The 26,768-nt window shown below is 38.0% G+C and overlaps 1 protein-coding gene across 1 annotated transcript; it reads right to left on the bottom strand.

Moving 5' to 3' along the window:
* Positions 1-5,184: 5,184 nt before the first annotated feature.
* Positions 5,185-26,499, bottom strand: BMS1 (BMS1 ribosome biogenesis factor). Its single transcript, XM_054382276.1, has 22 exons — positions 26,324-26,499; positions 25,753-25,943; positions 24,287-24,366; positions 22,621-22,809; positions 21,989-22,131; positions 20,930-21,051; positions 20,048-20,226; positions 19,205-19,350; positions 17,884-18,668; positions 17,240-17,341; positions 15,655-15,812; positions 15,058-15,139; positions 14,696-14,772; positions 13,505-13,672; positions 11,700-11,888; positions 10,932-11,112; positions 10,399-10,457; positions 9,283-9,405; positions 7,997-8,144; positions 6,934-7,109; positions 6,333-6,494; positions 5,185-5,664 (listed from the first exon to the last, which is right to left on the bottom strand). The coding sequence occupies exons 1-22, from the start codon at positions 26,497-26,499 to the stop codon at positions 5,428-5,430; spliced, it is 3,873 nt and encodes a 1,290-aa protein (XP_054238251.1). The 3' UTR covers positions 5,185-5,427.
* Positions 26,500-26,768: the final 269 nt, after the last annotated feature.

Here is a 26,768-nt window from a genome sequence, read left to right as displayed (position 1 = left end):
GAGTTAACTAGCTAACTCAGTTAGCTAGTCTTCAGCTTGTTTTTCTTATATTCAGGCTATAACCTTCTCCTACATGAAAAAATCTTGGGAATTCCTTCACAGATATTATCCACAGATAACTTAAAATGAGGCTTAAATGGCAACCTGTTATATCAAAGAAGATCAAACTAGTAAATGGATGACACTGTAAATAATTCAAGTAGCTTTTAATACTTAATTTCTATGGATGATAAGTTTGTTTCATAGTTCTATCAAACTTGCCCTTAATAGTAAGTAAAAAATAACTATGGCAGCATTCTTCAAACATCTGTGTTTGAATAGTGACTGCACTGAGCATGAGGGGCTGCAGATATAGTTCAATGAGGTAGTAAAAGCAGAAAATGGCTCAGCCAATTTCCTCCATCCTCTGCCTCCCCGTGAGTTTTTGCCAAAGCAGATGACAGCCTGAGTTGTGCCACTTGGCAAACTGGAGCAGAAAATTGATCCAAAGCAAAAGTACCTCCTCTGTTTTTTCCTTTAGAAAAGGAAACTGGCAGCATTCATTTGGGATTACTATCCAAATGCCCATGTCATTTGGCCGCAGACCCTGATTTTGCACCCGGGAAACCTGGCATTTAGCAACAGAAATAAAAAGCTCAAAGAGCCAGCTGCTCCAGACCACATCTTCACAGGTGACCTGTCTCAGGTTCGCTGCTATAAGTTATCTTGCTGCCAACTAAGTTTTCAGTACAACAGACTTTTGGTGTAGGAATTTAAGAACCCTCAGAGTAGTAAAACATGACCCAGAGGGGGAAAAAATAAAGATAAAATATTGCAACTATCCTGAGTTTCTCAATATTCCCCCAAAAGAAACAGATTTAGGAAAAAGTTGTGGGTAGCTTTTTGTCTGATTTTATACAATCAGCATAGAAATGCTTTTTCATCCCCTAAAATATAAGCACCTGTAGTACTATACAAAAGCAAATATCTTTGTACTATAGAGAATTCATTTTAATTTATTTCTCTGTTCCCTCCATTCAGGCAACTGCTTGATACATTGATCTTCCATGCATTCCCATTTTCTCCACCAATACCTTTCTTATAATTGGAATGAGCTGCTCTATTAAGCTTCTTAATAGATTCTAAGTTCTCAAAACCTAATAACTTCAGGACAATACATTAAAACAGACAACAAATTAAGCTTGGTATTTGCGAATGCTAGGCTTCATCAACAGTGACCTTTAAAGCTACAGCAAGGATGCTGTTTAAAAGTAGTTGCAGAGAAAACATTGTCTACTTTGTCTAATTGTATTCGTGTCAAGGCTACAACAGTCTTAGTCTGTTTGCAAACAGTTTGTTAGTGGCCAGGAACGAATTACAGTCCTGATGTGAAACAGCAACAGATATTTGCAGATGTCAATGAATTCACTTAAAGCTGTTGGTCCATAGCAGTTGTTAAAAAAACAAAAGAGCTCTGTATTTAGCTGCATTACCTCTCACAGACAAAACCTAGCTTGAGCAATGAAGTCAAGACTGGCCTTAGCTTTGTGTATGCAAGCATCATTGAGCATTACACACAGCATAAAAGTATTCCGACAGCCTAACATGGTTATTTTAATCGTATCAATTGAATCCAATAACTGTGCTGCAATATCACATTAACTTAGTTTGAAATACAATGTGAAGAGAGGTCTTATTTGCAAACAATTACAAAGATGTAATTCCGTTTTAAAACAGCAAACCGTATAAAATCATTCTTTCAGCACTGTTTAGCCCTAGTATGATTTCTAGATCCACCCACAGTTATACAGCCAGCTACCTTTGCAGGTATTTTTTAATTCTCTTGAGTCAGAGAAGAATTTTCCACCACAAGTAAAGAACATAGTGGCTTGAAAATGCGTGGGGTGAAGTCTTGAACACACGTTGAGCAACTGGAGCCAGGGCATGGGGATACCCTAACAGACACTTTGCAAACTGCTGTAGCAGGCATTTGCCTGTTATCTGCCCCATAACCCAGCCTGTGGGACAGGGCATGAGACCTTGTCTACTCCAGTATATATATCACCAATTCCAGCTTGAAATCACACTGAAGGGACACTAAAAGTTAGGGCAAATGAGACTTACTGGTTTTTAAATTAATCTGGTAGTCATCTAGCTTTATACTTCCTAGGAAAGGTTTTATTTAAAAAGCCATCTCTTAGGTGCTCCCCACCTAGTACTAGCCTTCTCTAAAGCATTTGCACAGATGGAACTGTACATAAAAGACGTTCAAGAACAATACAACTGCCCTCTTGATTGTATGCCATCACCCCTTCACATCCCATTTATTTTTAATTCTAATTCAAAACTGCTTATATCATGTTTCTCTGCAATTTCAGTTTCTCTCATGTTACACATTTCTGCAGCCTCATATCACCTAGGGCAAGCCATGCAGGGACGCATCCACACAGGTTTTGAATGTCTCCAGAGAGGGACTCCACAGCTTCTCGGGGGAGCCTGTTCCAGTGCTCCATCACTCTCACCATAAGTAAGTGTCCTCTTATGTTGAGGCAGCACCTCCTGTGTTCAAGATTGTACCTGTTGTTCCTTGTCCTAACACTGGACACCATGAAGAAGAGCCTGGCACCTTCATCTTGACACCCACCCCTCAGACATTTTTAAATGTTGAGAAGATGCCCTCTCAGCTTTCTCAAGATGCAGTTATCTCAGTCTTTCTTCATAGGAGATATGTTCAAGTCCCACAATCATCCTTTTGTAGGCTGAATTGTTGCTGTTTAAATCCCCTTGCTCACAGGCATTTAGTATCCTCTCCAAGATAATGTATTTTGGGACACAGTTCATTTTACATTACTCTCTCAGGAGGCCCATATGGTAACTTCTACCAGAAGATTACTTTTTTTTTTCTTTCCCTTAAACATGGAAATCATTAAACAAACTACTTTGCTTTTCATGTTTGCCTCGGGCTTAATCACAAACAAGGCTGGTAATTGTTCATACCTCCTGCAGCCCTGACTAGGTTTATCCAAGATAAGAACAGTTCAGCCCCTTGTTCTACCACCTGCCGACATAGACTGTTGCCAGTGCTTCCCTCTGATAACTCAGGCTTCCACCCCGCCACCCCCCCCAGCTATGAGGAAGAGTAAATATTTTTATTTTCCTAGCAAGCAGTTTACTTGGTGGCTGCAGTAAGAGAGAGAGCCTGTGGCTTCAGCCTCCTCCCTACCCAAAGCCCCAGCAAGAGGGAAATGGAGACTACAGGCCCAGACAAGTGGCTGGAAGAGGGGTTCTGAGGACAGTGGGAAGCATTTAACTTTTGAGGCCCTAGGTTCTTCTCCAAGCCCAGCTGCTTTCTGCACCACCAGGCCAGCATGCAGTGGCTCTCCAGAACAAGCCTCCCTCAGCTTTGGTGCACAGCTGCTGGTGCAGCACATGGGAGGTGTGAAGCACTCAACACAGTGCAACCTCCTCAGCCCTAACCACTGCTCTTTTTTTTTGCCTAGAGGATAAAACTAAAATATTCAATGTTAAAAACTATTAAGAGGACATTGTTTAGCCTTGATAGCTAAAAGCCAAGTATTTGTTACTAAGACTCTGGTAGCTCTCCTCATATCCAGTATCAAAATCTCTCCCAGCTGTAGCTGAGAGTGGAGCACAGATGTCATATACAGTAATGATTTCAACCTGTGTATTCTGCTCCCCACACTCTGGAACAGAGGATTTCCAGCAGCTTTCCCTGCACCACTGTAAATCACAGCCCATGAACAATGAGCAAGTGAAGTGGCCCTGGCCAGGCTCACCTTGTGACTAGCGTAGTGCAAAGGTTCACTGGGTTCAAAGCAGTGTAACCCCTTAGGCATTCCAAAAGACAACTACCTGTCACACATGAATGTGTAAGATGGAAGTTTTCTTACAAGAGCATAATAGGAAACATGTCCTTGATGGTTTAGATTAGCAAAATATGACAGAACAGGAAACAGCCCTGCATGGTGGGCTACCCTGTGCCAACCTGTGGGGCAAAGAATGCCAACAGCTTTCTTGTAAATCTCTCTAGGGAGCAGTTGTCTATTCAGCAGAGAATCTTCAATTATTTAAGCATAAATCATGTTTTCACGTGACCTCAGCTGAATCTCACGGGCAAAACCCAATTACTGACAAATTAATTTGAGTTGGGCTTCAGCCTAATATCACACAGCCAAAGTTGGATGCATTAGAATTTGAATATCTGTACACAGAACATTATGAGATTAATTGAGAAAATCCTTAAATGCTGAGCATTCACAAAGTCTACAAACCCATTCAGCAGAAAGCTTTTGTGTGAGACAGCCTGATCCATGCAGGATCTCCCATCTGAGATAGCAAATATTACCACAGTGTAAAAATAATTACGAATTTTGGCTTGATAAAGAATGAACTTGTTCATGAGGGAGACTGAAAAATTACTGATTTTATCTGTCCTACTGCCTGTTTGAGGATGAAGTATTAAAAATATGTATATCACAGTAACTATTTGATGCCATATAAGGCAGAAAAAATATTAATTCCTCTGCTCTTTCAAGAGAATATTTAAAGCTTCTTGTCATGCAGGAAAATACTTAAATTATTTAATTTAACAGCACTGAAACCATCTTCTACCTCTCCTCTCCATTCATCTTGAGAAAATGTAACACCACATCATTAAACTAAGCTGTTTGGAAGATACCCAGAAAGAAAGAAAGTTACCCCATTTGTGCTTGCCTCACAGAAAAATAACCAAGTAGTCAGATACATTTGGGAAGAGTCCAATACTACTTGTCCAGAGAGATGCTTCTTGCCTAGTCTTAGGATGCCAGACTGGTCATGTAATGGAAGATGTAAATGGAACACTGAAGTTCTACCTAGTATCTAGTGAGAAATAGGAATAATGAGGAGAAGTTTTCATGCAGGACCAGATAATCCAAGCACAGGACCAAGCTACTCTGGTGGCATCTGCTAGCACATTGAAGCTAGAGAATCCAAAACTCTGTCCAGCAAGAGGTGATTTTCACACCTTTCAAAGGAAGATTTGCCAAGGGCAAAATTTAAGCAATGCCTTAAAGCACTGCCAACATAGGAACACATCTGGAGGAGTTTTTTCCTGCAGAAGTCTACTACTACTAAGATAAAACACTTATAAACAAACGATATTCTGTAATTGGCATTAAAATACTTTATTTGCTATATAGAATGTGCAGTATGGCTAGAAATATTCTGAAACACAAAGTCCTCTAGAATATCATGTAGAAACCCCACAATCCATACTTCTACAACTGATTTATATACATTGCCAAACGTATTCAAGAGCGTGAATGCTGTGGCATTTTGTTCTTCTCTTAAAAGGACATCCAATGTATGCCAAGGCCTTTTTGTTTCTTCATCAGAAAACTGCACAGCCACCATATTTCCTCTTTTGGCCTGAAATACAATGAATTTTTAGATATTCTTCTCTCCTTTGCTAGATCCTTTCAAGCTTGACTTCTGCCTCTTTTTCTCCCTTTGTCCCAGTATACGATAGACTTTTTTCATAGCCTCTTTCTGCCTCTTGAATTTCTGTTCATCCTCCTTCTGCTTAACTTTTAGATATTCTTTTAGTTGTTCCCGATGTTTTACTTTGGCTTTCTTTATCTTGTAACTATTCACTGTACTCAAAGCATTGAGTAGGGCTGATATCTGAAACAGAAAACAAGAGAATCAATATACAAACAGTTTATTTTGGTAAGCAAGAACCAGTTCAACCTTAGCAGAGAGCCATATAATGAATCAGACTTAAGGCAAATTCCTAGTTATTTTGCACCTGTTACTCAACTTCTAAAATGGATTACTTACGTACCTTAGTAGGAAGTTAATCAAAGGTTTAATTCTTATGAACTCTGATTTTTGCTTTTTCTGATTTAAAAGGCTATGCCTAATTAATACTATAGAACACGAAGTGCAGTTTGGACGTTTTTACCTCTGCAAGCACCCTTTCATTTTCCATTTTTGAAGTAGAGTGTTTGCTTCAAGTCCTGTCTGTGTTAATAATGCATAGCAATGACAAGTAACATGCCAATTCAAGTCACCCATAATGTGAGAGCACTACATCCAACTGAAATAGCTTGCAAGTGCTGTGACAAGGACAAAAGCCGTATTTAGGCTTCAGGTGACCTACTACAAAAACAGACACCATCCACTCAGTTCCATACACACACTTCGTGCCAAACAGGAACAAAACTAATTGCAGGCTATCATTTTTCACTAGGAGCACACGTCTTTAGCGCTAGCAGTAGACTCAAGTGCTAAAACAATAACCAACACATTCACCCTTCCAGAGTCCTTGTTTCATAGTAAGTGATAATTACCTTCTTTTCATGAGGCTCCCTGATAACAGCTGGTCTCCACTGGTCTTTTGGAGTCTTGCCTTTCTTCTCAAGATTTTTAGGCTTGTTCTTAAAAGGCAGTGCCTTTTGCAGTGCTTTAGGGATGTGGAGCTTATTGAAATGCCTCTTCTCCCTCACAATAGGCTAAAAGAATTGATACAGAATAGAGTGTCATGATCTTCAAAAGCTTTTATTTTCCATCTTTCAAGGAAAAAAAACAAACCAACACAAAAAAAACCCACCAAACCCTAAAAAACATACTCTGACAAACTCGTACTGAACTCTGAATCTTCACCCCAATTTCACTATGACAAAAGTCTCAGTAAGCTTTTGGAGAAGACTTTTATCCTGCAGACTAACTGATAAACTTTGACCCACAACAATCTACTTTCTACTGCTTTATTACTATCTCATGCCAGGAAAGGCCGTGAATTGTGGATAAAAATATGAAATCACACATGACACTGCTCTCATCTTGCACAGATACGAGATAGAGTACAAATTTGCTGTGATGACTGACTTAAGTTTAAAAAAAAAAAAAAAAAAAAAAGTAGGGACAAAATTGACCACATAACAAATATACCTTATAAAGAGAATCTTTGTTTTGTTTCAGTTTGATGCCTTGCTCATGCCTCAGCTGGCCAGTTGTCTTCATTCCACTCCAACTATCTTTCTCACCTGCTGGCTTCAGCAAGGATGTTACGGGGTTATAAAATGTTGGGATAGAAACAGGATACCAAGTCCTCACAAAAACAATATCTGAAAGGAAAGGAAATGTTACTTGGCTCTGTAACAACACAGTTCATCACATCCACATTCTACGCAAAACTTAGCTTAGTAGAATAAGTAAAAAAACATCTAGACTACATGCCAGCGCTGTGGTTGCTATATGTATGCCAGATTTCTTCAACATTAGGCAAAAGCAATGTCAACTATTTGTACACTTGGATTCAGCAAAACATCCATGAAGCCATAAACAGTACATACTCCTGAAGGGCACCCTATTCATATTCAGTTAAAAGTGATTAGCAACAGAATTCACAAATGTATCCATGCCTCTCCTGTTAATGACAAAAACAATTTGTTTTTACTCTGCCTACTTTTATAAAAGAACTTGTCTTTATTTTCCACTATCCATAATTTCAATTGTTTTAGGGAAACAGGTGTCATATAAACCCAAATGTTCTCAACACCACAGTGACACTCAAAATAGGACATCACTTACCTCCATCCCATGCACAATTTCCTCAAAAGGTTAGGGAAAAAAAAAAAAGTTAACTGGAGTTACAATGCCACTCTTCAGCTTTCTCAGAAAAACGCCCTTCTAATACTTGTACCACTAAATAAAATTAATTTCCACATTCAAGGAGAAAAGCAAATCATGCTAAGCAAAACTCTTCTAAAACACTTGGAAAAATAGGTCTCCAAGACAAATCTTTTCATCTGCATACTATATGAGTTCTAACTGAAAGAAATCCAACACAGAATGTACTTGGTTTTTTATTTCATTCTGCATCTCACCAGGTACTTCATGCGCTTTGAATTCACATCTCAATTATCAGATTCCAGAGATTCTGAGACACGGCTTTTCCATCTGTGAAGCTGGATGAAAGTGCGTGATAACTTCCATGGAAAGTGCAACTTACCACTCATCAGCAACTTGTCTTCAAATGTCGCTCTGAAAGCGCCTGCTGGAGTTCGGAGGGCCTTTTTGATCTGTCCTCGGATACCACTCACAGTACGAATTGCTGCACCTTCAAATTTAGCCACTTCCAACTGAGAGTTAAACATTCCCTGAAAGTGTAAATTACCCACCATCATTCAAGATGCTAAGTCTCTCTCTGTGACTATGTAGGCCACAAAAACCATAACTAATTCCCACAAGCATCTTATAAAGAAATAGGAAGAACGTAACATGGTCATTATACAAAGAGTGCTGATCATACCAAAAACCTACTGAGCTGACATCAAAGCAAGCTACTAAAAGTAATGTACCACAGGCAAGGCTTCTCAGCATTAAATATGTACATCTAAAATTCCAGCATAGAGCATATTTAGGAGAATCTGTCCAGCTGTCTTTTATTATTTGCTGGAACACAGCATACCTTAAAAGCAAGTAAGCTGCCTTAAGTTGCTAGCCGTGAGTCTCTAACACAATACAGCTCTCCAAGGTTTGTGCTCCTTTCACGAATCACAAGGAAGTCAGGAAAAATTCTGTGCATGCCTGGTGTGAATACTTAAGTGCTTCACTCTGAGAATCAGTGCCTAGTTGCTTACTGCTCCAAATGCAGAATCGTCTCACCTCTTCCTGACCCTGAAAGCCCAACTAAGGACAGCTGGAAGGTCAAAGAAAATTCATTTCTGCAACACTTCCTGCCACAACCACTTTTGTAACTCTAACTGTGAAGTGCTAAACACTGCTAGCATTTTTAATCCCAGAGCTCAAAGTGGGATAAAACTCCAGAATGACACCAGGGACAGGTTCACATTCTTCAGAGGTGTCTGCCACTGTGGGAAGCTAATCAGTGGGTTTAGTGGGTTTGAGGTAAGAATGAGAAAGGTACTGTGTGTTAAGAAGTTAAACAAAATGGGGGGGAGAAGAGAATCACACTGACTGTGAGCCAGGAAACTATTACAGACTTTTTATCTGGTTAACAACAATTTATATTCATTAGTTAATGATTAAGTACCTCTAGACATTGCACCAAAGAGAGCTCAAAAAACCCCCATAAAAACAAAACCGAACAAATAAAAAACCACAACAGCAACAACAAAAACCCCAACACCCAAAGAAACCTCCACACAGCTACCAAAATCCAGAACATTATGCAACAACTATGGGGAACTCCTGCCTTGGGAATGACAGATGCAGTTCCAGGTTGCAATCCTTCCTAACACCAGTGTATGTGCTTTTACAGTTATACATACCTACCTTAATAAAAGAAGTGTTCTTAAAAATTTTGAATGGAAAACCAGTTAGCTTTAATTTCTTTACAATAGTTATGGATTTATCTAAATCGAGCACAACTCCTGTTGCAGCAATGCGGAAATCAGGCTGAAAGAGAGAGATGAAATACTGTATTTATACTTATGTATATATGTGTATTTACCAAAGAATGAAGAAACCACTTCACTGATGTCATGTCACTGCTTTTAGAGTTTGTGTTCAGAATTTATAATCTTTACAGGAGTACAGCAGCATGACAAACGTAAATTGACTTCCTACAGCCTAGTTGAGGTGCTGCTGACATAACATTCCTACCTTTCACTAATAAGATTTTCAGAACTGCCATTCTAATTATCCTGGTACCAATCTAAGAGTCCTTGTTATCTACCTCACTGTATTCACTTTATGAAACAGAAGCATACTCAGGCAAAGTCTCAAAGCAGAAGAACTTTGTGCACTGCTGTCACTCCTATGCTAGGGAGATGACAAAAATAGCCTTCTAATACAAGATGACTCCACAGTAGGACTTAAACAAGGCTTATTTCAGGAAGGAGATAATAATCACCACACTGATTACTGTGATGCTCATTACAATGCCATGTAAAGCTTTCATTATATGTTGTATGTTAACATAAATCTACCTCTGGGTAATATATATCCAACAATAATCATATTCGATAAATACTGGTTTAACACTACTTTAATTCAAATACTTATAAACATTCTCACAAGATGCAGAGAAATCCCACTGAGGGCAAACTTATTCAACAAGAACGTGAGCATCTCATCCTCCAAAAAGGTTTTAAAAGTTATTTAAATACTTAGTTCCTGAAAATCAAGTAAGCATAAATCCTTTCACAGAAAATAATAAAGCAGTATTTGTTATTTTCAGTGTAGAAGATGAAAATGTTTTAAAAAAAAGAGCCTTCATCCAATTTCCTATTTCATCACAAAGATAAAAAATTGCTTTAAAAGACCGAGTCCAGCTACTTCCTCAGTTCCTACATCACTGCCTCACCATATGTAAATCTTCCCCACATCTATGTATTTTATCCAAAGACCCAGAGAAAACAGTAATCAACATTGTGATAACAAACCTACCGTTGTGCCACTGACAGACTGAACTGCCAAAAATCCTGTACCCTGAGGAGTGATGGGCCCTACAAGAAAATTAAATTTTAAAAAAAATATGAAAAGCTGTACTACACAACATCTGGCCTTTATTTGAAGCCCAAAGGCTGAGAAGTAAGTGCCAAATATTCTTAATGAATGATATCAAAGAAAAGTTTAAAACATTCAACCAATTACTCACATATACAGACCCAAGAAAGTTAAAGCAATGGTTAACAAGACATTACTATGTATGGAAGCATCTGCAGGGCTGGGCCTATAACGTGTACAAGTGTCTCTCTGCACACAGCCAACCAATGAGGTTGGTCTTGGATACTACATAACCTAGCAGAACACTCACAATTTGAATAAAAATCAAGTAATTCACAAATCGTTCAAGTAACTCCAAAATAACTGGCAATTTCCCCCACATGCCCTATCTGGCATTGTATTTTTGTATTTCCTGATATATGCTGTGAAGCTTGAGGCTTTTATAATGATTGAGTGATACAGATTGCCCTCACCCCAAAAAGCTGCTCCACAATGCATATGTTGTGGCGTGTACTTCAGAAGTCTGTGACGCCCATTGTGATCTTCAATGTAGAACATGGGGATGGTCTGAAATCGCCTCCACCCTAACGACAGGATCAAAGGATCGCGTGTCTTAAGTATCTTCTTATACCATCGGTGCTTTTTCAGGCGCAGCTAACCGGGAGAAAACATGAACAATGCTGTCGCAGGATAATAACTTTTATTCTGAAATTCAAGCCTTAGTTTCCACATATGACTGAAACCATCTACACTAGAATTTTTCTTCAGTAAGCTTTGTGCCTTTGAACATTCTCTTTAATAGTAGGTTGACTGGAAAAACAAAGCTAATTAGCATTTTACTTACTTGGAAATCATGTTTGCATGCGTACAAGTATTATATTAATACACATGTATAGATACGCTACTAACTTTTCTATAGCCACTTGTCCATAGACTATCAGCCTCAAAGTACAATATATGTTTGCAATTCATCAATCACGATAGCAAACCTCAGTCTGGAGACATCTCTGCAGATGAACATTAAACAACATTAATTTCTTCCAGTTATCCATATAATCCTGTAAAAAGTAGTGTCAGCTACTGCAGAGTTAATTGCAAAAGCAAATCCCCTACTCAAGAAACAAAGATGAAGGTTTCTCTCTGTGTTTATCTTCAACAAATAGAAAAATAAACGTTAACTCCAGATACCATGAAGCCCACCTGTACCAATATGAACTGCGCTTACAGCTCTACCTACGTACCTGTACATATCCAACATTTCCTTCGCTGTTGCCTAAACCACCCAAGATGATAGGATAATGAGGGTCAAAATTCAAGACAAATTCACATGGGACATTCTCAATCTCTATTCGAACATACATCCCAGGCCGGAAGCCCTCATACTGCACTCTCGTCTCATCGTCTTGATCTTCAAATTCTGCTCGATTAAGCTATGCAACAAAGAGAAGGTCACCACGTGTCTTACAAAATTCAAGAATTAACAACTTGTTCGTGAGATGCCAGTTCTATTTAAAACATGCTAACCGTTATAGAATCTTTTGTGAAAGATCTGATAGGCTTTGTGACTTTTTATTCAGACCAAGATCTCTGCCACCATGAATTCCTTCCAATTTGAAATCCCAGATGGGCCTGTTAGTCTACTTGAAAGACAGTATCCAAGAGAAACAAACGACTGAGTCACTTCTGATACACCTTTCATAATGGTGACTTTGGATTTTAAAGATACAACTGTCAAAAGTGCACTTTTGATTTAGAAGCCAAAAAACCTTTTAGAAGTTAATGTGCTGATCTTTAAGGTGCTACCTTGTGAGGAAGCTGGGCTCCTATCTTACTCAGATTAAAAATATTTCTATGCAACCTGACACTGTGTATAGTCACAAGGGGCTTTTAAAAACTCTTCTACATCATATGAATATAAATATTGAACAAGATATCCTCACGAATAACAGAATCCTTACCCTCCTGTTCTAGCTCCTGATGTTCAGCTATCTATAACATGCCCTGTTTAAACAAAGTAATTGCTAATTTCATTTCTCAGGGTCTTGAGATATGGCACAAATCTTCTGGTTCAACTTTATTTTTCTAAAAGCCTTTATACATGTCAAGTTTGAGATCCCTGCCCTTCCATTCTGCAGTAGGAATATTGCTGATACATATTTCTGTAACAGACCTCAAGTGAAAGTTGTAAATTGTCCTGTGTTCTTTTACTGGAATATCCTGCTTTATGCTTTGAGTGTTCTTAGTAAGCACATCAGCATTCCAGAGCTCATACAATCACTTATGACAAAGGATAATGCAAGGAGGTAATGATTAATTTAATGACTTTTTAGGGCAACATTTTCTCAGAAGTGAAGACAGTGAAGTTATTAGCAATGTAACGGAATGATCTCCCAAGTCAGCCAAAGAAGCAAGCTGCTTTTAAACGTATAATATGATTTTATCTAAAAAACCAAGGCCTGAGACAAATCAACACCTCCAATTCTGGATATAGTTGCACTGTGGACTCCTGCCACAGAGAAATAGTCATCAATTCTTTTTTTCTCAAAACAACGTGACAGTTTGATGAAAAAGACTGCCACACAAAACTTACTTACTAGTTATTAATATTGCAAAAATCATACTAAAAACAATACCTGGAAAATATTTAACACATTAGTATGAGGAATATTTTCATCTTCACACACATAGAAGGATGCCTTTCCTGGAGGAAATCTTCTCTCTCATATTTCAGGTACTTTGAGATCTATCATCCTAGTTCCACTAATAAAAGTTCTTAACAGTTACACATTTGTCCCTTAAGTAGATGAAGTTTTGATGACACATGATGACTTATTCAGTGATTTAGAATATGGTTAACTACTTAAGTCAATTGAAATTATGCTTTCAGTTGTTTGGGTTGTTTGTTTTTCTTTGTATTTCTTTAGGTGCACTTTCTGAAGTAGCTCCTGAATGTCATGTGTGTTTCCAGCAAAAACCTCTGGGCAAATTCTGTGGGATATTTTGCAGGATGTATAGCCAAATAAACTGCCAAGTCAAGAGCTTGTACCTGTGCTTGTTTATGCATTTCTTCTTTAAGATCATCAAAGTACGTGGTATCGCCTTCATCATACTCTGTATCAAACATTTCTTTCAGTTTCCGTTTCTTGTCCATCCGCTCCTTTTTCTTTTCCTCCTCCTCAGGTTCTTCTGGTTTGGATATTTCTCCGTCTTCTTCCTCTTCACTTCCAGACTAATAAACATTAAGTTATCAAACATGTAAAACAGTTCATCGAAAGCAACCCATTCTGTTTAACAGTTTAGTATACATTAATATTTTGTCATAATGCAAATCATATACACTTAAATTCTGCAATTTTAGATAGAAATTAGTAAATTGCTTCAGCAATGACCAAAACATTATCTAACCATATACCTTTTCAATGGAAAAGCTTCTTAACCTGCCATTTATTACAATGCCACGGAAGAGACCCTTGAACTGACCTATCTCTGATTCTAAAGCTAAAATAAGTTCACATAATAAGGGGAAAATAAAACAGCAATTCCTGATAGCACTGAGTAAACCTGTGCTGGAAGGCGGCACTGTAGAGGCCAAAGAGAAGTAAGTTTGTTCACAGACCATTTGAAAACTGCCAAAATGATGCCATTACCCTCAATTTTATAATGAAATGCAAAGACATCAAGTTTCTCAGTATGAAAAACAATTTTGTTTTTTACTATCTGTATCGTCAAAGACAACTACAGCTTTGTTCTTGGAAGACAGCCAAGCCACAGCATAAAATTGCTTCCACCAGCCTCTTTTATGCTGATATGAGGAATGACTACACCAAATACTAGAAATACTGTCAGTTTCCAGTATTTGCTGTGTTTAAACAGAACTCCTATCTTCCACATCAGATGAAATGACCTAGTACAAACAGTTATGATCACATCTGGCTTTGAAATACTACTCTCTCACCTCCAGATCCTCCAGCTTTTGAATAAGCCTGACACCTACTGTTAAGTAAGTGAGGTGACTTTTCCTAATTAACTTCAAACAGCGATTTGGTCTGAGACTGAAAGCATGCCATTCTAGATATTTGTAGGTTCCAAAGTTCATAACACATATACCTTTTCTTCCTTGTTCCCACTGATTTCTACTGATAAATGAAAACTGAATTTATTACATAGGCCACCTATCGCTTGATCAGAAACTCTTATACATGCAGGTTGGTAAAGAACATAAAAATAGAGCTCAGACCTCATCTCCGTCAGCAGCACGCTTTCCTTTGTGCACAACACCAGTTTCAAGATCTTCAAAATCTCCATACAGTTCTTCTGAAACAACAAGCACCCAAGACACGAGTTAACCACTCTGTTGTATTGTTTCCATACACAACACTGAAAATATGAGAAACTATATTTCTCAGTAGTGCTTGGTATGTTAGTTTTAGCCCAAATGTTTGTTCTTCCCATCAGTGTTACAAGTCTGTTCTGCCCTTTCTATAGTTGCCATTGAAAAACTCTGCAAGTACAGCACTAAGGCAAAACATTCTACATACAAAACTACAGCTGTAATTTTCTTCAAAACCCTGTATATGTTAACCATTTCTAGACACATACCATCTTCCTCCAACAGCTTTGCTGCATCTTTATCATCTTCCCACTTTCCAGTAACAAAGCAGTCTTGAATACTGCTCATAACCTACAAAATAATAGTGTCATTGCTCAGTTACAGCTTGCCTTCAATAGAAACATTCTCCAATATGGTCCCCACTCCTCCATCAGATACCACCCTCAGACATAATCTGATATTCTCACACACAGGACCACATTAAGAGATCATTACCACAACTAAATAATGCCTTTTGCCCAAAGGTCTTTACACTAACAAGGTCTCTACCCTACATCATATTTTCACTCACAATTCACTTGCTTTTTACTTTTTGATAAATAAATAGCAAACTATGATCCACCAAACAGTCAAGAAAGCCAAGCATTGAACTGACTTATTCTAAGCTGCCTTTCTCCTAAGAATAGACCTTGCAATCTGTTAGCTAGTAAATACTTCTACCAACAGCAAGCCGCAGAAGATATGATACTCTGGCCATAACTCCTCTAAATAGTTTCAATGACAGCTCTGAAGTGGTTTACGAGACATAGCCAGGACATAACCATCATAGGATACGATATACCAAAGCAATGACCCAATGGTTTTACCTCTTCTAAATCCCAGTCTTGAGGCTTTTCTATCAGAAATTTGGAGCAGTCAAGACCATTAGCCTTCTGTTTGGATTCTTTGTCTGGACGACTGACACGAAACAAACCTCCAAGTTCACCTCCTGCATCCTCACCCTCATGGTCTTCATCCTCCATAGCTAAATGGAATGTTACAAAATGAGATTATTTTCCCTACAGTACATGGATTACATTAATAACCACTCTTCTGCCTTGTATTTCATAACACCTACAATAATTTAAGGAAAAAAAGATGCAAACTAAAAATAGTTTTAAATATTAAAAAAATGAAGAAAACCGTACACTGATGCAGTCTGCGAGTTAAATTAATACCCTCATAATGAAAAAGGTGACCAGGAACCAGGGAGATACAATCATAGTGAACTTCAGTTGTACAGCTGTTTTGCCTGGAAACGTAATTCATTTCACGAGTTCCAAATAGCTCAAATTTCTGTGAGCCACTTACAATCTGCTTATACTTGCATAATCGAAGTCAAATTAAAAAAATACTGCATAGTAAGTAAACACAGGATGCACATTCAACATCATAAGCAGAAAAAAATACCAAAATTATCTGTGAACAGAAACAACATTAAGCTGGTCTGTAAATCAAGAATACTGGACGTGAGAATCTGTCAGAACATATTCCCATTCCTGCACTGTGGAGTGTTTACAAAAGCCACATCCTCATTGTGTTCTGCAGTACTGCATAATGAGGGTCATACACTCAGACTACTGAGAAAGCTGCAAATTAAACAGGACAAATGATAGACTCACAGAATAGAATCATAGAACAGTTTAGGTTGGAAGGGACCTTAGAGATCATCTATTCCAACCTCCTTGCCATGGGCAGGGATGCTTCTCAACTAGACTCATCTGCTCAAGGCCTCATCCAAGCCAGCCATTTTCCTTTTAAGCCAGATAAGCTTTTTCCTTTTTTTTTTTTCCCCCTCTTGACAAACACAGTGGCCACTAAGTCACATCAAAGAGAATCATAGAACGGCTTGGGTTCACAGGGACCTCCAAAGGTCATCTAGTCCAACCCCCCTGCAGTAAGCACAGACATCCTCCACTGTATGAGGTTGCTCAGAGCCTTGTCGAACCTGACCTCAAAAATCTCCACAGATGGGGCCTCAACTGCCTCCCTGGGCAACCTGTTCCAGTATTCCACTGGAATATTCCACTGTCAAGTCAGAAATTCCTGACAACAGATGTGTTTATGAAACACATCGATTGATGTGAAAACCACAATGGATTTGCATAATATGTACCAGATAATTGTATAAATGACTGCACTTTAAATGCCTTGGGGGAAATAGCTGTAACAGAAAACCTGAACAATTAAATAGCCTGGAAAGTAAGCACTGAATGCTTTTTATTGTAAAAGCAAAACCTGGTATTATTACAATTATTAGTGAAAATCAGTATCAGCAATCAAAAATGTCAATTGACTCTCCACAAGCCTCTCTCCAAAAGACAGTGCACAAAGATTCAGACCTGCAAGCTTTGTAACAGCTACAAAGTTGCCAGATATTAAGACAGTACAAATTTCCAAACAGACTTGTACCTGTTCCATAGACAAGTTTACGAAGATTAGGGGTTGAACGCTGCTGTCTTAGAAAGGCCTGAGCTGCCTTCTCTGCAAGGTCCTCCTTCCACTTAAGTGCACCTGAAAAAGGAAAAAATTGCATTCTATCTCCAAAAAAGAACAAGAATTAGGAGCTACACAAACAAATCTAGGAACAACAGACTTGAGAAGTGTAGACACAATCCAGTGTTTCTTTTTTTCCTATTCCATATATATATAAACCTAAGTTATGGCTAACAAATTATATCTTTTTTTTTTTCTAACAAGTCCTAACTTGAGTGCAAAATGTTGGCAATAACAACAGATTTGATTATTCTCATGATAATGCACATTTTCTTCACAGAATCACAGAATGGTTGAGGTTAAAAAGGACCTCTAGAGGTCCAGCAGATCAAATAAAGCAAATCACCTCCACAATAGAGGAAGGAAATCCAAGACCTGCATACTACACATTGCAAATCAACAGCTTAATAATAGCAGCAGATAATCACAGCTTTCCTAACCTGGAAGTTTGCCACTTAACAATTTCCATATATAGGATGGGAAACTTCATATATTATTTAGTAAATAAAATATCATGTAACAAGAAGCCAAATTAAAAAGTGGGCAGTAAAAATTTTTACCTGTCGTGTCAGCAGAAAAATCTATTTTTTCTTCATACTTCTCTTCCTCTCTCAGTAGATTCTCCACATCATCATCCTCAGCTTCAACAGCTTTAAGTTTAGTCTGTCTAATCCTATCACCTTGCTTTGCTTGAGTGTGACCAAGTCCCTTCTTGTTTGACACTTCAATTTCTAGTTCATCTTGCGATGCCTCTTCGTCATCACCCTGAAGGGAAGAGTTTTCAGCCTCAGATTCTGATGCCTCTTCTGCTGTGCAGTTTCCCGAATCTGTAGTGAGCACTCCTTTTCTTTTCAGACTGTGAACTGATATTTGTGATCTCATTTTTGTATCTTTACGATTTATTTCATACTGCTTAGTCTCAAACTCCCTATCCAAGCTCTCATTTTCAGAAGTCCTTTGCCCCTCATCATCATCATCATCATCTTCCTCCATTTCACTGTCTTCAGGACCAGATTCTCCTTCTTCTGAACTCCTCTCAAGATCGTCATCACTGTCTGCAAATGCTGGCAGTTCATTCACTGTTTCCTCTTTAGCCACCTCTGTTTTCGGACATTTGAGCCTCCCTATAGCCATCTCTAATAGCTCTCTGTCACTTTCTTCCTCAGCATCATCTTTTTCATTGCCATCACTTCCATCCTCAGACATTACTTCTTCTTGGTCATCTTCCTCATCGCTTACTGCATCATCATTTTCTTTCTCCTCTTCTTCTTCTTCAAATAATGCCTTCCGACGTACTCTTCCAGTCTTCAAATCAAGCTGTCTCTCTTCTTCAGGCATCACAAACCTGTAACATTTAAAGTAAGATGGTGAAAGTACAAGAAAATTTTAATGAAACAAAGAAGCTTCATGTTAATATTTATTTTTTTTAAACAGAACAAGGTTATGGAGAATATTAAGAAGGCAATGCAGGTCTCTAAGTATGGAAAGGCCTCTTAATTCAGGAATACACCCCATGTTACAGCTGTAAGGAGTTTCAAGAAATTTCTTCATTTTCCGTGAAATTAAAAATAGATTATACAATTAATTTTACTGAAAACTAAGCCTGCCATTCTCCAAAACCCTGAAGAAAAGCAGAAATATGTTATGTACAGCTATATCAGTAAGGAATTCTTGGAAAGCTGGACTATACTGCTTGCAAAACTTTTCTCATGTCAGTTACTCCCATCTCAAAATGCACAGGTGGCATTCTGAGTAGTCTCAGAAGAGGAAGAAGTAGTCAGTAAACCATTCTACTAACTATCCTCTATTGAGAATTTTTTCTTAAATTAGAGCCTGAAATTAGTGATGCATACGCAAGCACCGCTAGCATTCAAAACTTACTCTTGGTCTACATCTTCTGAACCTAAGGGTTTAGAGTCCATGAAGAGAGAGACCTTGCTTGACGCCATCTTAACATCAATGGCTGAATGTGTGGAGATGAGGCTCTGCACTAGTTCATGGTTTGGTCTCACTTCCTCCTGGAAAGCCAAGATTTTTTTACTTCTCAGTTAAAATGAATAAACAAGTATCTAATGAACACTGTCACTAATCTGCTAAAACAGAACAAATAGGCATATGCTAGGAAAAATTCCCAAGCGTTTTAAATAAACATTTTTCCGGAATAGCAAAGTCTCTCCCCCCCTCTTCACATTTCAAGAACACATACAGTACTAACCCAAGAGAACAATAAGAGGGCCTTCTTCACAGTATGCATCCTCTACAGTAAGTAGTGGCAAACACATTGTCATAGACTCAAACATACTTAAAACAGTAAAGGGCAAACCAGCTGAATTCAATCTGTTCATATACAAAAGTTTATATGGATTCTGACCAGTCAAACCCTCTAAATCTTGTCCCACAGTCACTCTGCCCTGCAAAAACAAAAGCAAGTACCAGTACCAGGAGCTTTTATAAATCTTTAGTCAAGGTTTAGAAAGTTGATGAAACTAATTATAGGTACTTATTAACGGATCCTTCAAATGTTTTATACAGAGATAACACAATCATCCCTCCTTTGAAATCACTATAGGAGAAGAAGAAATTTCCACTACAAATATGTAAGGATTATTGTTTTGAAGTAGCTTATTTTCAAACACCTATTTTGAACTCTAAGGATAAAAACTACAGTTTGCAACAAAATTCAAACCACTAACAGCATTCCTTTACCTCTTCTTTTTTGTGAGCATGGCTTCCACCAAGGTCAATATAAACAGCATCTTTATCATATACAATGCCCCCAACTCCTGAAAGAGGGGCATAGACTAGTTTCTCTTTTTCATTTAAAGAACGCTTCTTCTGCTGTTCAGGTAGAGCACACGGATCTGGTAGGAAACTCACATCACTCACAGTAAAATCTCCTACACCTGGGGTAACACACAAGGGAAGCAATAAGCTTTTCACAAAGTGTTGATCTGAAGTTTGTACGAATCACCAGGAAGAGATTAAAAACAACAACAAAAAAACAGAAACAGGAAACACTGTAGCATCCAGTGATTCATCAGAGAGTTCTGTATTAAATATCCAATTCTTCTGCCTTACCTCTGAACGTCGAAAAGCATACCCTAAGTTCACCGGACAACTGCAAAGCTTTGGGGTTTCATTGCTTATTTTTAAGTTAAAAAGCCTTTTGGAATAGGTCTGTAAATTTACTAAAGTACTTCTGAATTTAAGCTTTAAATCATCTATTTAAAGTATTGAATTTATTCAAGTAACGTGAGAAATTTCACATAAACCAAATTTACTTTTCACTATTAGGGCTGGTACGTTTTGCACTTCAAGCACCTTTTATGTACAACAGTTTTGAAAAACTTCAGGCTGCCAATATTGTGTTTCATACTGCAAAAACAACCCACTTCACAATTAACAGCAAAATTATTTTCAAGTATTTATTATTTCACAAAAATATGTATTATGAAAAATAATTCCCAAAAGCATAACATGTATTTAGAAAGGTGAAAAACCTATTATATAATGTACAGTTTAGAGGTACAAATCACTCCACATTAAAAATAGCAACAGCTATACTGTTATTCACAGATAAGTAGGCTTAAGAACCTGATAAAATACCTGGCATATGTATTTGACTTTTGTTTTTCAGGTGTGCTCCTCTCAAGTACCCATAAAGTGATATCTTCCTGTCACATTTGGGATTGATGCGAACGTCATCTGGGTTTGTCAGCTCTTCCATTCTACACGACATCCAGACACACCAAAAAAAAAAAAGGTCAGAATATTCAGCCGTCCTAATGATAATTTTTGAAAAAAAAGCCAATTTAATGAGAATAGTAGCATCACTGCTGCCACTGTGTGCTCTGCGGACTCTAAAAATCAACAGAAAACGTTCGTAAGAGAAGCAACAGAAACGCACAGCCCAAGAAGAGGATGTGACATTCTGGCTGAAGGTCAGCTTAAAACTGACCCAACAATCAAAATAATTTTAACAGCTATAGAAATCTAAAATAATGCTACTGAAAGACTACAGAATTCTTTTCTTCCTCATTTTCCTGCTACTTGCTATGTGTATTTTGCAAAACTTCAGATAATGTTTATCTACTTCTCTTACATTTTTTTTCCTGAAGAATTAGAGCTTTGAAAAAAAACTTGCTCTAGACACCCTGGATTCTTGTGGTAGTTTAGTCATAACTGTTCCATATTTTACTGCAGCAGTAAAACATGGACGCTGAAGTAATTTCTCAGGTAGGCACAGCCAGCATCAAGATTACTTCCACGTTGGAAAGAGACTGTGAATCAAATGCTATACATGGAGATGGAGAAGGGGTACTCCAGGGAACTCAGAAGACTAATTCACCAGCTGTTGTCAAATTGCTCAAATGCTGTTTCGTTTCCACAGAAAGTCAATATAATCTTCAACAAACAGAATTATTTTACTTATTTCTGTGTTTCAAAACTATTTGTAACAAACCAAAGGCCTACCTACATGATTCAATGCAAACAACTGAATGACTTACTGGTACAAACCTGACGAGTATGCTTTCATTTCCCCAAAGCCATCTAGACAACACTGAATACCCATTCACACCTAGAGCTGCCTGGCTTTAACACTGCAGGTTTTTTTAAACAAGAAAGTGCTATCGAAGGTTGAAGAACAGACAGAAAAGCACATACCTGTCTGCAAGAACATATGGGTGAGATGTTTGCCAAGTAAGAGGTCGAAATTTCATCACTGAGATAAAACGCCCCAAATTGTGAATCTCCTGCTTTTGATATTCTCCATGAACCATTCCAGACAGATAGAACAGCTTGGCACCCTAAATACGTTAAAAAGACATTAAAATGCTAAACGTCAGTTTAATACCTACAGACCTTTATGCAGTTCTAATTGGCAAATCACAACCAGCAACTGCAAATTATAATTGGTTCCAAAAGATCAGACTAAGGAGTTTTCCCTCAAGATGTAAATTGCTCTCTAAACTTATAGGGAAAAAAATTTACATGCAGAAAACCTCATACTAAAGTTAGTATCTCACAGACCTACAGCTGGATCCTCCTTGCACAGCATCTGCTTAGCAGACCTTTTTGCTATTATCGTGTTTAACGCCTTGTCACACTGGGATAGAAAATAATTACACAAGTATTTTAGCAATTACAGATTACTTAATCTGATACACCACCAACATTGCCCATTTACAGTATTAGTTAAAAAGATGTAAGAACAGAAGCATTTAAGTATTGCCCCAGTTTTAATTTAGTTTCCACAATGCAAAAATATATGGGGAAATGGATGTTGAATGTCATACCGGATACACTTCAGTCCAGAATCTGTGTTTTAACTTCTTTTTAGTCTTCTTTAATTGTTTGTTGTTCTTGAATGTATCCAGGTGAGTAAGAACTCCCATGATTTTGGGAAAGCCATGTACCTGACATATATTCAGGAACTCAAATGTTTCCATCTCAAATCCAAAGCTGGCATCAATAAGCATTAGAACCTGAAAACAAAACATCAACATTTCACTATAATATCATCATAGTGCCCACATGAGTTAATTTCAAAGATCACACCTTTAAAGTCACAAGCTTCTTGGGAGGCAAGATCTTGCAAAAAGTTTTGTTCTTTATCTCCATATAACCTGAAAATCAATTTTGTTTTTTTAATCAAAGTGTAGATTTTAGTTGTTTTAGAAGTTAGTGTGGTTTAGGAAACCAAACTTCTTCCTCCAATCAAATCTCCTTTATATAATTTGATTTGCTTGTTGTCTCCAAACAGGCTATAGAAGAATAAGGCTGCCCAATGAAAGTAGTAACATTCCGTATCAATAATAAGGTCTGGACAAATGTTTACTTGTGTGAATTTAAAACACGCAAACTGAGTATCTTGCAGTATTTGCAGTGAAGTCTGAGAATATGATTACTCTTTTCTCTCTTTGTCTTGGGTGCACTAAGGCCAAGTCATTCAGTAAAATGAGACAAAGTTAATTCACACACTGCAATTACAGTTATGCATCACTAAAACACCTTGACACAGAAAAACAGGAGCCAACGGTCACATGAAAATGAAAGCAAAGTCATACTAGGGCCTCAGCAATTAAGAACTTAAAAACACCTGGGAACTGATGACAGATCTGCAAGTGATTGTATAATCTCAACCTAACAATAAAACCAGATTCTCACCATAATCATCTGTGTGAAGAACCTCAAACATCTGTTTTTTAATGTTTCCCTGTCTAAAGTAGAAAACATGCAAGTAGAACAATATCTGGATTATTGCCTGCCTTTAAATATTTAGATAGTCAATTCTTAAACATCCCAAAATCTAATCACCTACAACTGGTACACTCCAAATCCACACAAAGCAAAATTCTAAATAGCCAAATGGATTGTGCATCAGGCCTCCCAAATCTGCTGGCATAATCCACTGAACCAGCAGCTAAAAGTAGATTGGAATGGTGACCATACTGCACTGAAATCAATCGTGTTCACTACACAACGATCTTCAAAGATGGAGACAACACAGTGCAACAGATAAAACCAACCAGCAAACTTACACATATTTCTACTTTATGTATTAGTACACAGTTTCTTAACTAAAAACCATTATCAGACTTTACATGGTTTGACCAAGTCCCTTAATGAAGTTACTATACAACCTTGGCTTGTTACAAGATCTTCCATTCAAATTTTGCCAGTTGCAGTAGCAATAAATTTCAGTTACATTGATTTTCTTCCATGTTCTCCTCATCACCACACATACAGACTCTACTTCCCCCCACCTCCAAGATAAGGGAAGTCCTAGGGGTTGTTGCAGAGCACCAGGTTTACGGTTGAGCTTGGACCTCTTCTGTATGGAACCAGACAGTTTTGCCTGTGATGGTAATGGGTAGGGAAAGCAGACATTGGTGCAGTCCATCTGAAAGTAGTACGTTCAACATAAATTACAGCAGAAATCACATGCTGTTCTTAACTTACCAAATCAGCAACTTTAGCCAGGTCAATCATTGTGTTAATGTCACAGCCACATTCAATAATAGTTAGCCTGCGTTTTTTACCTGAAAATTAAATTAATAATCAAAAACTGAAACAGGGCAAAAAACTGATGAGGCTGCTGTTTGCTTTTCAGGTCACATTTCTGAATTTCCTAAATAGTGTATCTGGGACTCAAATTCTTGTCTAGCATACAGGTACCAATATAGAAGTGTCTGTTTTCGAAAGTTTCTAATTCTCCAAAACTTTAACTTTTTGGTTTGAAGTTAGCAGATTGAGCATATATTTTCAAAAGAGTTGTCGTGTCTTTTCCAAAAAGAATGCTAATAGTGAAAAAAAAGGTTTGTTTGGGTTTTGGGTTTTTTTGCATGTGTGTGTTTTGGTTTTGTTTGTTAATGTATAAAACATATAGATAAATTTCTGCCCTTTTTTTTATCTTCAGTGCTCCAAAATTAATAGCAGAGATTTTATTTTACCAATATTTTTGGGGTTTTGATATTATTAGGAATCTACACTCTGTTCTAGCCTTCAAAAATTAGATTTGCATATAAATAAAAAATTCTTAACACGCATCCAAATGAAGATAAAGTACCCACTGTTAATTTGGCTTGACAACAGGAGTAACAACTTTAAACAACTGTGACAAGCATCACAGGCTTTTTTATTGAGGTCATTGATTATAAAATTCAATCCTTGCATCTCAGTAGCCCAATTAGGAAATTCAATTTAACATATTAATTTTCCTTTCCATTTTTTCCCCCTTATCTGTCAACTATTCCTTGTAAAAAGAAGATCTGTTAAAAGTCTCTGAAGAGTCTGCATGCACCAAAGAAACAACTGTCTGCACCTAAGCAAGATCTCCCTTACAAATTGTTTCCTTGAGCTGCCTTGGCCTGTACTTCCCCTAGAACCTCAGTGATCCCCACCCTAGTAACATTCAGGAAAAAGTATGTCAGGAACATGTGGAAACTTTGACTGAAAACTTGAAAGGAAAAGGAACTGACCAGGGGGCAAGACAGAGAAATGTAACTGGAATCGGCTAGGCAAATTACGTTTTGGCTTAGGAAAGGGACACAAAGATGGTATTACAGGACGGGAAACCTGAAAAAAAAATGCGTGTAGAGATTAGGATGAAGCTAGAGAAAAAAAACAGGAGTTCAAAAGGGAAAACAGAACCCAGCGGAAAATTCGGGGGTAGAAGAAACTGTGGAAAAAAGACCAAAAGAGAAAAAAACAACAAAAAGACACCACCAGGTACAGGATCCCAGTAGGATGGAAAACAGAGGGAAAAGTCCCCCAGAAGCCCAAAGTTAATGAGTATGCCTGATGATCCAAATGATTTCTTCAAAACAACTAAAAATTATCAGAACATTAACATGTCCTAGCTTTAAAAGCATGACAAACATGGAGTGCAAAAGAAGTATTTCCATTTCTCGTATCTCCAGTCTCACCTGAAACAATCGTAACAGGACCCCGGATCTCAACCAGTTTTTGCCTTGTGAAGTTCTTAATGAGACATTTTATTAAGGTGCTCTTCCCAACCTTGGGCGGGCCAACTACAACCACCACCACAGGAGGTGGCTCCAAAGGAGTACGGTCAACCACTGGAATGTGATGCTTTTTAGTCTTCAAATCCTGAGTTCTGAGAAGAAACATGTAATGAATAAACACAAGAACTTTTTTTCATAATTACACTCATTCTGTGAAAATCTTTAGTACTTGCAAAAGCTTGAACACAAAGCTTCACCAAGCACTCACATACTAACATGTATGTGTAACTCTCACCAAGTCTAACAGTCCATACACAGTTTATTTTTATTAACGTAGCCTACCATGTAACACAGATGCCAAAAACATCACACCACAGACACATGCATAAACTACACCACCACCTGGGAAATGATGAACGTTGTGTCAGCACAGGGAAAATAACACGATGTATATTTCTACACAAAGTAACACTGAAGCCCCAACCAACACCTATCCACCCAGCCAACTCTATAACCAATTCCCATTTCTTACCTATGGAAAGTTCTGGCCATCCGCACAGCGGACTGGACTGTAAAGGCTTTGGGGTTTCTCTTCCGTGCATTCTCTTCATCTCCTATTCCTAGGTCATTGAGATAACGTTTCCTTTTCTTCTCTGCCTTTGGCCCACTATGCTTTGCACGGTGCTTCTTCTTCTCTTTTTCCTCCATCGTACTCTTTCAACAATTGTTTACAATCAATAGATTGCCTCTGTGCGCTTCTGTGCACAGCTGACCTAGGAAGAAAACACAGCAGATACAGCAGCACTATGAAACTCGACTTAACCCTCTCGGAGAAAAAAGAGCTAATTTATGTCCCCGCTGGCCACACACAAAAAGACCCGAAACCCGACCAGGATAAAGCAGCACTCCTGGAAGCCCGCCGGGTACTACGCCACCACGTCCGCAGGACTCAGCCCAGACGGGGCTCCGAGCCCGGC

This window comes from Indicator indicator, chromosome 7 (genome assembly GCF_027791375.1).
Source record: "Indicator indicator isolate 239-I01 chromosome 7, UM_Iind_1.1, whole genome shotgun sequence".
NCBI lineage: Eukaryota > Metazoa > Chordata > Aves > Piciformes > Indicatoridae > Indicator > Indicator indicator.
Note: the sequence above shows the minus strand (reverse complement) of the source record. Positions and strands in the feature narration are given on the sequence as shown.